The sequence below is a fragment of the Orcinus orca genome, chromosome 3, assembly GCF_937001465.1.
Source record: "Orcinus orca chromosome 3, mOrcOrc1.1, whole genome shotgun sequence".
In the NCBI taxonomy this organism is placed as follows: Eukaryota; Metazoa; Chordata; class Mammalia; order Artiodactyla; family Delphinidae; genus Orcinus; species Orcinus orca.
In genome coordinates this window covers 52,030,963-52,047,575 of record NC_064561.1, presented here as the reverse complement: position 1 = coordinate 52,047,575, position 16,613 = coordinate 52,030,963, and the positions used below count along the sequence as shown (strand labels likewise).

Genomic DNA, 16,613 nt, shown 5'->3' with positions numbered 1-16,613 from the left:
GTCCCAATCCCCAAGATCACTATTTCTTAGTGGTGGACCTAAGATTTCAATCCAGTTCCGATCTCTGAACCACACTTCTTCCCAGATCCAGTAAACATCACATGGAGGTGTCTAAATATAAAAGTGTGTATAGGACTTCCCTGGTGGCGCAGTGGTTAAGAATCCGCCAGCCAATGCAGGAGACATGGGTTCGAGCCCTGGTCCAGGAAGATCCCACATGCCGCAGAGCAACTAAGCCTGTGTGCCACAACTACTGAGCCTGCAAGCCACAACTACTGAGCCCGCCTGCCACAACTACTGAAGCTCATGGGACTAGAGCCCGTGCTCTGCAACAAGAGAAGCCACCACAATGAGAAGGCTGTGCACCACAATGAAGAGTAGCCCCCGCTCACCACAACTAGAGAAAGCCTGCATGCAGCAACAAAGACCCAAAGCAGCCAAAAAAAATTTAATAAAAAAAGTGTGGATAGCTAGCAAATTACTATAAAAATATATAGATGGGACTTTCCTGGTGGCACAGTCGTTAAGAATCCACCTGCCCCATTGCATCATCATGCCAGCCTTGGCCGCCAGAGGCTCGCCCCGCATTCTGTACCCCTCCCTCCCCCCAGCTTGAATGAGCCACAGCCCCCTAATTAGCTGATCCTTTAACCCCGTCCTGTCTGAGCGAAGAACAGACACCCTCAGGCGACCTACAGGCAGAGGCAGGGCCAAAACCAAAGCTGAACCCCAGGAGCTGTGCGAACTAAGAAGAGAAAGAGAAATTTCTCCCAGCACCCTCAGGAGCAGCGGATTAAATCTCCACAATCAACTTGATGTACCCTGCATCTGTGGAATACCTGAAGAGACAACAAATCATCCCAAATTGAGGAGGTGGACTTTGGGAAAAAGATATATATATATTTTTTCCTTATTCTCTTTCTGTGAGTGTGTATGTGTATGCTTCTTTGTGTGATTTTTGTCTGTACAGCTTTGCTTTTACCATTTGTCCTAGGGTTCTGTCTGTCCATTTTTAAAAATTACTTTTAAATTCTTTTATTTTTAATAATTCTTTTTTATTTTAATAACTTTATTTTATTTATTTTCTTTCTTTTTTCTCCCTTTTCTTCGGAGCCATGTGACTGACAGGGTCTTGGTGCTCCAGCCGGGTGTCAGGCCTGTGTCTCTGAGGTGGAAGGCCAAGTTCAGGACATTGGTCCACCAGAGACCTCCTGGATCCACGTAATATCAAATGGCCAAAGCTCTCCCAGAGATCTCCATCTCAATGCTAAGACCAAGCTGCACTCAACGACAGCAAGCTACAGTGCTGGACACCCTATGCCAAACAACTAGCAAGACAGGAACACAACCCCATCCATTAGCACAGAGGCTGCCTAAAATCATAATAAGGCCACAGACACCCCAAAACACACCACCAGACATAGACCTGCCCACCAGAAAGACAAGATCCAGCCTCATCCACCAGAACACAGGCACTAGTCCCCTCCACCAGGAAGCCTACACAACCCACTGAACCAACCTTAGCCACTGGGGATAGAAACCAAAAACAACGGGAACTACGAACCTGCAGCCTGCGAAAAGGAGACACCAAACACAGTAAGTTAAGCAAAATGAGAAGACAGAAAATCACACAGCAGATGAAGGAGCAAGGTAAAAACTCACCAGACCTGACAAATGAAGAGAAAATAGGCAGTCTACCTGAAAAAGAATTCAGAATAATGATAGTAAACATGATCCAAAATATTGGAAATAGAATAGAGAAAATACAAGAAACATTTAACAAGGACCTAGAAGAACTAAAGAGCAAACAAACAGTGATAAACAACACAATAAATGAAATTAAAAATTCTCTAGAAGGGATCAATAGCAGAATAACTGAGGCAGAAGAACGGATAAGTGACCTGGAAGATAAAATAGTAGAAATAACTACTGCAGAGCAGAATAAAGAAAAAAAGAATGAAAAGAACTGAGGACAGTCTCAGAGACCTCTGGGACAACATTAAACGCACCAACATTTGAATTATAGGGATCCCAGAAGAAGAAGAGAAAAAGAAACGGACTGAGAAAATATTTGAAGAGATTATAGTTGAAAACTTCCCTAGTATGGGAAAGGAAATAGTCAATAAAGTCCAGGAAGCGCAGAGAATCTCATACAGCAAAAATCCAAGGAGAAGCACGCCAAGGCACATATTAATCAAACTATCAAAAATTAAATACTAAGAAAAAATATTAAAAGCAGCAAGGGAAAAGCAACAAACAACATACAAGGGAATCCCCATAAGGTTAACAGCTGATCTTTCAGCAGAAACTCTGCAAGCCAGAAGGGAATGGCAGGACATATTTAAAGGGATGAAAGTAGAAAACTACAACCAAGATTACTCTACCCAGCAAGGATCTCATTCAGATTTGACGGAGAAATTAAAACTTTTAAAGACAAGCAAAAGCTAAGAGAATTCAGCACCACCAAACCAGCTTTACAACAAATGTCAAAGGAACTTCTCTAGGCAAGAAACACAAGAGAAGAAAAAGACCTACGATAACAAACCCAAAACAATTAAGAAAATGGTAATAAGAACACACATATCAATAACTACCTTAAATGTAAATGGATTAAATGCTCCAACCAAAAGACACAGACTGGCTGAATGGATACAAAAACAAGACCCGTATATATGCCATCTACAAGAGACCCACTTCAGACCTCGGGATACATACAGACTGAAAGTGAGGGGATGCAAAAAGATATTCCATGCAAATGGAAATCAAAAGAAAGCTGCAGTAGCAATTCTCATATCAGACAAAACAGACTTTAAAATAAAGACTATTAGAAGAGACAAAGAAGGACACTACATAATGATCAAGGGATCGATCCAAGAAGAAGATATAACAACGTAAATATTTATGCACCCAACATAGGAGCACCTCAATACATAAGGCAAATGCTAACAGCCATAGAAGGGGAAATCAACAGTAACACAATCATAGTAGGGGACTTTAACACCCCACTTTCACCAATGGACAGATCATCCAAAATGAAAATAAATAAGGAAACACAAGCTTTAAATGATACATTAAACAAGACAGACTTATTTGATGTGTATAGGACATTCCATCCAAAAACAAGAGAATACACTTTCTTCTCAAGTGCTCATGGAACATTCTCAAGGATAGACCATATCCTGGGTCACAAATCAAGCCTTGGTAAATTTCAGAAAACTACAATAGTATCAATTATCTTTTCTGACCACAATGCTATGAGATTAAATATCAATTACAGGAAAATATCTTTAAAAAATACAAATATATGGAGGCTAAACAATACACTACTTAATAACCAAGAGATCACTGAGGAAATCAAAAAATACCTAGAAATAAATGATAACGAGAACACAACGACCCAAAATCTATAGGATGCAGCAAATGCAGTACTAAGAGGGAAGTTTATATCAATACATCCTTCCTCAAGAAACAAGAAACATCTCAAATAACCTTATCCCTAAAGCAATTAGAGAAAGAAAAAGTAAAAAAACCCAAAGTTGGCAGAAGGAAAGAAATCATAAAGATCAGATCAGAAATTAAAATGAAAAAGAAATGAAAGAAGCAATAGCAAAGATAAACAAAACTAAAAGCCGGTTCTTTGAGAAGATAAACAAAATTGATAAACCATTAGCCAGAGTCATCAAGAAAAACAGGAAAAAGACTCAAGTCAATAGAATTAGAAATGTAAACGGAGAAGTAACAACTGACACTGCAGAAATACAAAGGATCATGAGAGATTACTACAAGCAACTATGCCAATAAAATGGACAACCTGGAAGAAATGGACAAATTCTTACAAAAGCACAACCTTCCAAGACTGAACCAGGAAGAAATAGAAAATATAAACAGACCAATCACAAGCACTGAAACTGAGACTCTGATTAAAAATCTTGCAACTAAAAAAAAAAAAAAAAAAAAAAAAAATCTTGCAACTAACAAAAGCCCAGGACCAGATGGCTTCACAGGCAAATTATATCAAACATTCAGAGAAGAGCTAACATGTATCCCTCTCAAACTCTTCCAAAATATTACAGAGGGAGGAACACTCCCAAACTCATTCTGTGAGGTCACCATCATCCTGATACCAAAACCAGACAAAGATGTCACAGAGAAAGAAAACTACAGGCCAATATCACTGATTAACATAGATGCAAAAAACCTCAATAAAATACTGAGAAAGAGAATCCAGCAGCACATTAAAGGATCATACACCATGATCAAGTGGGCCTTATCCCAGGAATGCAAGGATTCTTTAGTATCAACCAATGTGATACACCATATTAACAAATTGAAGGAGAAACACCATATGATCATCTTGATAGATGCAGAAAAAGCTTTTGACAAAATTCAACACCCATTTATGATAAAAACCCTCCAGAAAGTAGGCATAGAGGGAACTTTCCTCAACATATTAAAGGCCATATAAGACAAACTCACTCCAACATCATTCTCAATGGTGAAAAACTGAAACCATTTCCACTAAGATCAGGAACAAGACAAGGTTATCCACTCTCACCACTATTATACAACGTAGTTTTGGAAGTTTTAGGCACAGCAATCAGAGAAGAAAAGGAAATAAAAGGAATCCCAAGCAGAAAAGAAAAAGTAAGTCTGTCACTGTTTGCAGATGACGTGATACTATACATAGAGAATCCTAAAGATGCTACCAGAAAACTATTGGAGCTAATCAGTGAATTTGGGAAAGTAGCAGGATACAAAATTAATGCACAGAAATCTCTTGCATTCCTGTACTCTAATGATGAAAAATCTGAAAGAGATATCAAGGAAACACTCCCATTTACCACTGAAACAAAAAGAATAAGATACCTAGGAATAAACTGACCTAGGGAGACAAAAGACCTGTATGCAGAAAACTATAAGACACTGATGAAAGAAATTAAAAGATGATACAAACAGATGGAGAGATATACCATGTTCTTGGATTGAAAGAATCAACATTGTGAAAATGACTATACTACCCAAAGCAATCTACAGATTCAATGCAATCCCTATCAAACTACCACTGGTATTTTTCACAGAACTAGAACAAAAAATTTCATAATTTGTATGGAAACACAAAAGACTCCGAATAGTCAAAGCAATCTTGAGAAAGAAAAACGGAGCTGGAGGAATCAGACTCCTTGACTTCAGACTATACTACAAAGCTACAGTAATCAAGACAGTATGGTACTGGCACAAAAACAGAAATATAGATCAATGGAACAGGACAGAAAGCCCAGAGATAAACTCACACACATATAGTCACCTTATTTTTGATAAAGGAGGCAAGAACATATAATGCAGAAAAAGCGTCTTCAATAAGTGGTGCTGGGAAAACTGGACAGGTACATGTAAAAGAATGAAATAAGAACACTCCCTAGTACCATACACAATAGTAAACTCAAAATGGATTAAAGACTAAATGTAAGGCCAGACACTATCAAACTCTTAGAGGAAAACATAGGCAGAACACTCTATGACATAAATCACAGCAAGATCCTTTAGGACCCACCTCCTAGAGAAATGGAAATAAAACCAAAAATAAACAAATGGAACCTAATGAAACTTAAAAACTTTTGCACAGCAAAGGAAACCATAAACAAGACCAAAAGAGAACTCTCAGAATGGGAGAAAATATTTGGAAATGAAGCAACTGACAAAGGATTAATCTCCAAAATTTACAAGCAGCTCATGCAGTTCAATGTCAAAAAAACAACCAACCCAATCCAAAAATGGGCAGAAGAGCCAAACAGACATTTCTCCAAAGCAGATGTACAGATTGCCAACAAACATATGAAAGAAAGCTCAATATCGCTAATCGTTAGAGAAATGCAAATCAAAACTACAATGAGGTATCACCTCACACCAGTCAGAATGGCCATCATCAAAAAATCTAGAAACAATAAATGCTGGAGAGGGTGTGGAGAAAAGGGAACCATCCTGCACTGTTGGTGGGAATGTAAATTGATACAGCCACTATGGAGAACAGTATGGAGGTTCCTCAAAAAAACTAAAAATAGAACTACCATAGGACCCAGCAATCCCACTACTGGGCATATACCCTGAGAAAACCATAATTCAAAAAGAGTCATGTACCACAATGTTCATTGCAGCTCTGTTTACAACAGCCAGGACATGGAAGTAACCTAAGTGTCCATCGACAGATGAATGGATAAAGAAGATATGGCACATATATACAATGGAATATTACTCAGCCATAAAAAGAAACAAAATTGAGTTTTTTGTAGTGAGGTGGATGGACCTAAAGTCTGTCATACAGAGTGAAGTCAGTCAGAAGGAGAAAAACAAATACCGTATGCTAACACATATATATGGAATCTAAGAAAAAAAAGGTAATGAAGAACCCAGAGGCAGGACAGGAATAAAGATGCAGACGTTGAGGATGGACTTGAGGACACGGGGAGAGGGAAGGGTAAGCTGGGACAAAGTGAGAGAGTGGCATGGACTTACAAATACTACCAAATGTAAAACAGATAGCTAGTGGGAAGCAGCTGCATAGCACAGGGAGATCAGCTGGGCACTTTGTGACCACCTAGAGGGGTGGTATAGGGAGGGTGGGAAGGAGACGCAAGTGGGAGGAGATATGGGGATATATGTATAGGTGATTCACTTTGTTATAAAGCAGAAACTAACACACCATTGTAAAGCAATTATACTCCAATAAAGATGTTAAAAAAAAAAATTAGTAGAGGGCTTCCCTGGTGGCGCAGTGGTAGAGAGTCCTCCTGCCGATGCAGGGGACACGGGTTCGTGCCCAGTCTGGGAGGATCCCACATGCTGCGGAGTGGCTGGGCCTGTGAGCCATGGCCGCTGAGCCTGTGCATCCGGAGCCTGTGCTCTGCAATGGGAGAGGCCACAACAGTGAGAGGCCCGCGTACCGCAAAAAAAAAAAATTAGTAGAAAAGAAGGAAAAGAATAAAGAACACTGTCACCAGTCAGAAAAAAAAAAAAGAATCCACCTGCCAATGCGGGCCACATGGGTTCAAGCCCTGGTCCGAGAAGATTCCACATGCTGCAGAACAACTAAGCCCCAGTGCCACAACTCCTGAGCCTGTGCTCTAGAGCCCACAAGCCACAACTACTGAGCCTGTGTGCCACAACTACTGAAGCTCGCGCGTCTAGAGCCCGTGCTCTGTAATATGAGAATCCACTGCAATGAGAAGTCCGCGCGCAGCAAAAAAGCCCCAATTCAGCCAAAAATAAATAAATAAATATATTTAAAAATATATATATATATGCACACAATCACATAATTAGACTAAACAATGAAAGCTCATATGCAGTGACACGTTAGGAAAAAAAAAGAATAAACAGTTAAATACATTGTCCCAGAATGTTAAGTAACGTCAGCTGAGACTAAAGAGAGCTAAATCTTTATACATAAGACCCATTACAAGTACTAAAAATGTACTTTGAATCTATGAAGTAGTCTTGCTGCCCCCCAAATTGGAACTTGAATTTATCAAGTGAGTAGATAAAATCACCAAATTGCAGGAAATACAGAGGTTAGAAAAACACTTTAAAAACCCTATGGGATCCAATTAGCAAAAACCAAACTGAGGAAAGTACAAAAAACTGTTTCTTTAACACGTAAACCTTAAGAGGGAAAAAAAGAAGACAGAGATTGAGCCTACACATTAAAAGAATCAAGAGATATACCCACCAACTCAGAAACATCAAAGAGGAATCATGAGGCAAATGAGAAACAAATGCTGACTGGGCATTTGATATTAAGTAATCATCCTTTTTAAAAGGTGTGATAATGGTATTATGGTTATGATAAAAAAAGTTGACTCTTTACTTTTTGTAGATTGATATACTTATAGATGAAATGATACAGTGTGAGGAATTTGCTTCAAAATAATACGGAGTGGGGGTAGGAGGCAGAGGCACAGATAAAGCAAGACTAGTCAGACTGTTGAAGTTAGGTCTGTGTACACAGAGGTTCATTACAACAGTCCCTCCAGTTTTGGATATATTTGAAATCTTCCATAATAAAAGGCAAAAAGTAAATTCCAACCAGACAGATCTAAATATTAAACAATAAAATTTCTTCAAAACTAAAAAAAGTTATTTAAGCTGCCTATACTCTTCCTTTTTTTCTTAAAGGAAATATTAAATAAACATTGGAAATAAGTAAGAAAATAATACAAGAGCATAGAAAAAGGTTCAACTGTGGAGTCATACTGTAAAACCTAGGAGTGAGTACTATTAAGTGGTACTTAAAATTAAAAAGGCCAAATACTTTGAGTGGATGCATAGTAAACAAATGAAAAACTACTTGAAAACAGGAAGGGCACAGGAAAATGTAAGAGGCAGCTAAGAGCTTTTTAAAAGCACCTTGGCAATGGTACTAAACAGACTAATTTGAACTACAGAAAATCACTCCTAAGAAATGCTGGCAAAGATAAAATCATCTTTCTTTGCAATTAAATTCTTAATATCTACTTGTGTCCAGTTACTAGAAGAGAGGAAGGAAGGATAATGAATTTACTGTTTCAGCAATAACAACTGGTTTAAAGAAAAGTTGATAGGGGGAAACTAGAAAGCTGAAAATCACCTTTGTTTTCAAGTTCTAAGAAGCAAACTGAACAGAGATTTACTGGTAAGATACGGAAATAGGGGGAACACATCCGAGGACTGAAGTGGAAAACCAATGATAAGTTCAAGTGCACCAATTTGCAGTGGCAAATTTCTTGAAGGCAGGTATTGTATTTTTCAAGTTCAGAAAATACAGTACTATTCCAAGAAATAATAAATGTATTATCTGTTGAAATAACTGAATGAAATATTTTCTGTAAAGCAAAGGGTCCTCCCTCTGGAGTCAGCTAGACTAGATCAGTAGCTTCCACAATTCTATTACATTATGTGACCATTTAGAAACTAAAATCATGCAAATAACACCAAAAAAATCAACTTATGGGGGGAAAAAATGCAAGCTATGCTTAAGAGAATAACTTAAAATGAAGTATCTATAGCAGTTGCCTTAGGACCTTGGCCAGCCCTGTTTGAATCACTATCATAAAAAAAACAGGGGCCACTGATGAAATAGATTTACTGTTAATACTACTCCCTGCATGAAAGAGGATTGGCTGGGCTTGAACAGTAAGTAGCAGTTTGATTGACCACTACCAGGTTACCTTCACTGCATTTCCAAAATCTGAAGAAAAAAGACAACAGAACTGTAGCAATTTATACGATAAATTTATACGATAAACAGGATAACAATTACAATATACAAAATTGTATATTGTATACAATATACAATATATATACAGTATATGTATATATATACAATATACAATAAATGTATATATATACAATATACAATAAACAATATACAAAAACAGGATAACAAAATATAAAAGTGTTCAATTTTATTACAGCCTCAAATAAAGGGAGGCAGGTCAAAGGATGACAATGGTCAAGCTTTTCCCAGTTGGTGGGAGTGGTGCCACTTATCCTCTCCTGCCACAGCTCTCTTTAATGCAACTCGAGTACAAGTGGGAGGAAACTGGCACTCCAAGCTCTGGCTGGCCTATGGTTTTATCTGCTTTTCCTCAGTTCCACAATGTTCTGCAAAACAGAGCCATTTAATACCACCAGCAGGTGCAACAACTGTGGAAAATACCTCCCCAACCTTCCATAAAATCTCAAAAGCCAGTATTTGAAATATATCATTATACTTAAGAACTGCCACCATGCTGGATCTAACAGTAGCTCCAGAGGACACATTTTGAAAGACCACATTTTTCTTTCTGAAGTAAACCTTAATGGGTAGGGATATATGCTAAATGAAAGTCCTAATTTTCCAGAGTCATGGGTTGCACTTATTTACTGCATAAAGCATTTAAATATAACATTTATTGATTGCCACATTTAAACAAAATTCCTTTTTCAGCTGAAACTGTCTCTGGAGGATAATGACTTCCTAAAATTTATCTACTCTTATGAAATATCTGCTGTTTCTTTGCCCCCTGATAGAAATTCATGCCTCCAATATGCCAGTTGGCATATTGGCATATTGTTGGCAAAAGTCTTACTCTAGCCCAATCCCATCAATTTAAAGATAAGGAATCCAAGGTCTAGAGAGTCATATGAGTCTGCCTCAGATCAGACATACGGCTAATTTAAAAGGCAGTATCAGAATCTGAACCCAGGTCTCCTAAACCTCTAGCCAGTGCTCTATCATATACAGCCTCATTTCTATTCAACAAAGCTCTCAGAGCAGTCCTTAGTCACTTCATTGTTTCCTCATTTGCAAGTTTCCTCATCACCTTATCCCCTTGATAATCAGAACAGCGGTTCTATGGATCTGCTTCACCTTCATTATGGCAATTTAAGGTGAAGAGTCTAAATGCACACAGTACCACAGGTACTGGTTCTGTAAAATGCTTTCATTTGGGGGGAACAATTTCTTCTCTCCTGCCAGTGAAAGATGAAAATTAAATTCTGAGTATTCATCAGTAAAATAACCTCATGTTGTAATCCTAATATCATGTGTCAGACACCCACGAAATCTTTAAAAAGTCCTTGGTGGCAACGTTCTTACATGTTCTTGAATAACTTGGTTCAAGTCTCCATTCTAAATTGGGTAGTAAAAAGGAAGAGAGAAGTTATTTTTCAACAGCAGCTCTTCCATTAGATTGACTTGCTAACTATTTATGTGACAAATTTAACCTGAAGCACTTGAAAATTAGTAACAAAGGTGTTAAAAACAATATGAAATGAACAATTAAAGCAGAAATATTGCCTTGATTTGTCTCCTGAAAAATGTACAGTCTCTTCAAATTTTTGAGTACTACAGATTTAGTCCCCTAAGATAAGAACGTGTTTTTTTAGTGGTTTTTCTTCCACTGTCCTCTGGCTAAGAAATAAAGAGATAGTTTTGTAGAGGCTTTTGGATTTTTAAAGACTATTTAAGCTGGTATCCTAGACTTACACCAAATATTAAAAAACCAACGAACCTGGATCTGAAAAAATAAGCAACATGATTTTATTTTATCTTTGGAAAGCAAAGGTTATATAAATAGCAAAACAAACCTAAAATAAAGGACTGAGAACTTAACGGTCAAATAAATAGTTGATAAAGCAAAATCACCAAATCACTTTCCAAACGTGGAGCTTCTCTCTTAATGAAGTTTAATCTTACTCTTGATGCAGAACATCTGCTATAGTTATCAAAAGCATACTGATCTAAACCTACTGTATTAAGGGCTTTATATGCTATCTAAGTCCTTAGCCCTTAATTCTCACAACAACACTCTAAGTATCTATCATTATTTTCATATTGCACCTGAGAAAACTGGGGCACTTCAAGGTTAAGTAATCTGCCAAGGTTACAGAGCTTGAATCCAGCTCTGCAGGTTCACAAACCTGTGCTCCTTAGGCACTCTACTGCCTTCTTGGTAGCACAGAAAACTTGAAAATATGGTCAGACTCTAAATTCTATCTGACGTATTACCCAAGCCACTGTGAATTTTTTTCTTATTGAAGTATAGTTGATTTATAATATTAGCTTCGGGTGTACAACAGCAATTAGATATTTTCATATATTATACTCTGTTGAAAGTTACTATAAAATATTGGCTATATTCCCTGTGCTGTACATTACATCCTTGGATCTAATTTATTTTATACCTAGTAGTTTGTATCTCTTAATGAATTATTTTTTCTGGGGTCAAGAAAGCCTCAAGAATTTGCCATCTACACTTCCTGATTTTAGGTTGGGTGAGTGGCACAAATGAAATGTTTTTGTCACCACACGTTGTATCGTCACTAAAACCCGAGAGGAAGGGGAAAATTCTTAAACTTTATTTCCTGCTGGCCTAGCAGACCTTACTTAACCACTGTTATATCTATCTGATACACTCAATTAAGTGTAAGATACTAAAGTTACGACTTAAATCTTAAAGAAAATCAACTATATATTAGTCATTTTACCTGTCAGGGAAGTTAAAAGTAGATCAACAGGATATAAACCTGGGTTGTTTCCTCCTTTAGGGGAAATTTCTTGTTAATTCAATGACTTCTTAATTAAACCAAATGGAACAAGTGGCCCTCCAAACATGAAGTGTAGTGGAAAAGGAAACAGAGGAAAAGAATCACAGTAAGCTATGTGGTGATCTACTCTCACTGATGTTAGAAAAGCGAAGGATGAGTCTCCTCTTGAGCAACTTCACTCTGACCACAGTGGCCACTTGTTACACCTACCACCCACTCCAACACTTCAGGTTCATTAGGAATTAAAAGAAACCCAGCAAGGTAAAGAACACCTCCCGACCAGGCCTAAGGTCTCTGCACCACACTCTGAGGTGCACAGAGAGCCAATGAAGTGAGTCCTCCACCCACAAGCTTTCGCTGCTGCCCAGGTGTCAAAGCCCAAAGCCTGGGGCCAAGACAGCTCTCCGGCCAGGGCACTGACCCATCTCTAGACAACCCCGCCCCCTCCCCGACCAAAGTGTCTGTGCCTAGAAGGGTGGGGGTAGGGGCAGGGTGAGGACGGCCTGCATAGGAGAGAAGGGGGCTAAGAGGATGTTTCGAACGAGGAAGGGTCCCTTCCCAGACTGGCGGTTCGGGACGCGGCCCGGGGCCGAGGAGACAGCCGGACGCCGCCATGATGGGGCCGGCCGAGACGGGGGGCGTGACGCGGGAGGCCCCGCGCGCAGACCCGGCTCCCCTTTCCCCCCGCCCCTCCCCCGCGTGGGCCTCGGCCACAACTGACCCCAGATACTCACGCTTTGTCCACCAGCTCCCGCACCTTCCACATGTTCAACATCGTGCCCCGAGCGGGCTGAGCCGCCACCTCCCTTTCCTGTTCCCCACGGACCCCAGAACCCTTCCGCGCCGGGACAGATCCAGGCCGGGGTCGCCGCCGCCTCAAACTCCCCCAGTCAGCGCCTTATCGTGCCACAGCCGCGGCGCCGCCAGTGACACGTCGAGACGCGGGGACAGAGGCTCTGCGTGGAGCGGAAGTGCCCGACTTTCCTCCCGCTGCGCGCGGGGCACGCTGGGACTTGTAGTTCTTTCACCGCGCCAAGCGGGCCAGTCAAGCTGAGAGAGTTCCTGAGGTAAGATTAGTAGGGCTCCTCTTAAACTCTCGGGGTTCTCCGCACCCCTCCCCAGCCCCCGACCCACAGAACCGGAAACTTTAGGGGTGAGGTCGGCAGTCTGTGCCTTAACAAATCCTCCATGCTCACATTTCAGAACCACCGGTATAGAATCTCGTCACACAAACTTGTTTTTCCAATATAAAGCATTATTTTGTTATTAATAATGATTACATATAAGGAAGTGTGATTGGTATATGTATTCCTCATTGACAGAAGCAACGCTGAATTTGGTTCCAAATGTCCAAATATACTTCCTTCCCAGGGCTTTAGTTTACATCCTTGTAAATTGAAGAGATTGTATTTTAAAACCTATCCCACTCTAATTCTGTGTTACGGGGCTCTTATATTTAGACAGCTATTTGATATCCTTGTTAAATACTGTATTATAAAGCTCGGAAATTCAGTTCATACTCCCTGGGAAACTGTATAAAAACAGCAGTACAACACTATGACAGGCCCAAGAACTTGGCAGGTGTATATTCTTAAAGCGTAAGTATACATCCACACTGCATTCATTGTTTTATTTAAATGGTTGTTGTCATTTTATTTTTAACTTACTCATTTTTGACAGTGTTCATGTTAAAGCCACAAGCAACCTTAAAGTTCATTTGGTCCAACTGCTTAAATTTTATAGTTTTTTTCATTCTACAAATTTTTACAGAGCATTTTCTATGTGCCAGGAGTGAGGAATACAGCTGGGAAGAAGACAGACAAGGCCTCAGCTCTCTTGGATCTTAAAGGTCCTCTGGAGGAAAACATAGTAATCAAGGGAATATTTACGATAATTGCAGATAGAAAGTGCTTGAAGAAAACAGAAGATAATGTTATGAAGAATGATGTTAGAGGAAAATAACATTAGGGAGTATTTAGGGCCTCTTTGAGGACTTTTTTTTTTTTTTTTTTGGCATGAAGGATCTTATTTCCCCAACCTGGGATTGAACCCGTGCCCTCTGCAGTGGAAGCCTGGAGTCATAACCACTGGACGGCCAGGGAATTTCCCTGATGACATTTTATTTAAGCTGAAACTTGAATGATAAAAAGGAGCTGGCAAAAAACAAACAAACAAACAAAACAAACAACTGCAAGAAAAGAATTCCTGGTGAAGGGAACAGATGATGACTCTGATTCACAAAGGAGACCTGAAATTGATTGCTGCTAGTCATGAAGCTAGGTAACAATGATCTCAAATCAAGAATCTAGAACATGTGACCCCTTAGTTAGTTCTTCAGGTCAAATCACCCCTTCATATTGCATCCACTTAATAACTGGAAGCAGCTCTGAAAAAGGGTTTCAGTAAGACTTCCGGGATTTCAACAAGACAAGCAAGTTGAAAGAATTGCCAGGCAGAAAAGTACAAAAAGCAGAAATCAGGACAAAGCTATCTGAGAGCTTTGTCAAGATAGGATTGCTCAGGCAGACAGAAGTAAAGTGAGTTGGAGAGTGGGTGGGGAGGGGCAGGTAAAGAGATAGGCAGAGAAATGGGGCTTTCGAATGAGAAGTTTGTGTTTCGTGTTGAAAGGACTGTCCAGCTCAAGATTCAAAGGGTGGAATGTGGCCTGGGGAGATAAGAAAGGGAAACTGCTTCCCATAAATAAGAGCTCAGCAAGTTAACTTTCAAACAAGCGGGTTCAGGGTACACCAGCAGAATGGGCCTGGCATAAAAATAACCACCTTCCCTGCCCTCGGCCTGTTTGCACATTCATAGTAATTCGGCCTGTTTGCACATTCATAGTAATTCATAGTCAGCTTCACCAGAGTTACCCAGAGAGTACAATACTGTTATCTACTTTGCCTGATCCAACTTTCCAAGTTTGAAAGTGTCTAGATTTATTCCAGAGTCGTCACCTGTGGTGTTTTCACAGTTGACCAATGCCATCTAGAATATAACACAAAAAACCTGCCTGTCTACCTTTGATTTAAGAGAGCCCTTAATGGACTCAGAAGAGCCAAACAAGGAGAGTTTGTTAAAAAGTGCTCTGGTCTCTAAAGACTAATCATTTGCATTTTAACAAAGTGTTCCATTTTTACCCTTTATCTTGCAAGTTTGGGAGCAGTTTCCATAGTAACTTCTTTGTGGCAATTTAAATGTGTCCACAGAAAAATAAACAAGAAAAAGTCCCACCTACCCCTCTTCAGGAAAACATATTTTTCACTAAATGGGCTTTTAGTAAGGCCAAACCAACACAAGGTTTGAAAGCAAATGTACTCAGCAGTGTTATTTATGTGACAGGAGCAATTGTAAACACTGCTTCTCTCCTATGACTGGCTCCTTGGTGTTTCCTCCAGAGGAGTTTGATTCCTAATACAGGGCTGTGGCAGCCATGGGAAGGCTCCGGCCAGATCTATCTTTAAGAGAACCAGTTGAGAGGAGTGTGGATGACCAGCAGCTCCGACAGCCACTTCTTGGGGATCAGCCACAGCATTTATGCCAAGGCTGTGCTGTCACTGGGCTGCTCCCAAGCAATGACTGAGCAAGGTGTTCTGGAGTGAGGCTGTTTCTGCCCAAAGCAGGACTCCTCTGCTGGGCCAGCATTGCCTTGGGCTCCCCACTGACCTGGCCCACATTTCCTCGGAGCTTTGCTGCAACTGGACAGATTCTCTTCCAACCCAATCTTCCTTCTCCTTTCTCTCTTGACAGAACTTCCTTGTAGTCTGAAACTCTTCCCACATACTCCTGTTCCTTCTTCCATTTATCCTTCAATAAATCTCTTATACTTCTAATTCCATCTTGGCTTTTGCTTCTTGCAGTATCCAAACTGACACAAGAGGCAAACAGTTGTACCTTGGTTTCAGTATTTGGCCCAGCGAGGGCTGTTTCTGATCACACCTAACTATTCCTCTCTAGAAGTCAGGATACTTGGTTTCGAATCATATTATGAGGGTCGCCACAAGAGCTATGCAGATTGTATATTGCACGACCCCAGGACCATTTATGTGGACTACCATGAACTGTCAGACAATTAACCACAGGCAGGAAGTATAAAGTAGTGGTTAAAAAGTGCAGATTTTGGACTCAGACAAACCTAGACCCAAATTCTGTATCTGCTATTCAGTAGCTTGGCCATTCTGAATAAGTTAATTAAACCAGTATAGCATAGTGGTTGTGAACTGGGACGCTGGAGCCAGATTGCCTGGGTTTGAATCTTAGTCTTGCTGCTTACTAGCTATGTGACCTTGGGGAAATTATTTGACATCTCCGTGACTCAGTTTTCTTATCATAATGGGGATAACAGAAACCTACCTTAAAAGCTTTTTCAGACAATTAAGCTAATGTTTAAAAGAACTTAGACTCTAACACAAAATAAACACTCAGTAAATGTTAGTAACCTTGCTGCTACTACTACTGCTGCTGCTAGTAATTGTATTAATCTGTAAAATTTATTCAATATTGCAAGTATTTAGTAAGCTCCTACTATGTTGCAGGCACTGTGCTAGGTGGTA

General features: G+C 39.8%; 1 protein-coding gene and 1 long non-coding RNA gene across 4 annotated transcripts in view; one reads left to right on the top strand and one right to left on the bottom strand.

Annotated features, from left to right (window-relative positions):
- LOC125963942 (uncharacterized) overlaps positions 1–3,628 on the top strand; it is a 59,687-nt gene extending 56,059 nt beyond the window's left edge. The window contains exon 2 of the long non-coding RNA XR_007476407.1: positions 1,114–3,628. This is a non-coding gene — a long non-coding RNA (uncharacterized LOC125963942). The remainder of the gene's footprint in view (positions 1–1,113) is intronic.
- Positions 1–13,029, bottom strand: part of CLINT1 (clathrin interactor 1) — a 67,228-nt gene extending 54,199 nt beyond the window's left edge. For all 3 annotated transcript variants that reach the window (XM_033407912.2, XM_033407911.2, XM_004280973.3), the window contains exon 1: positions 12,798–13,029. Coding sequence is in view for 2 of the 3 variants with exons in the window: in XM_033407911.2 (XP_033263802.1) it covers positions 12,798–12,838 (41 nt within the window). In the remaining variant the exon portion in view is untranslated. The remainder of the gene's footprint in view (positions 1–12,797) is intronic.
- Between the last annotated feature and the right edge of the window lie 3,584 nt (positions 13,030–16,613).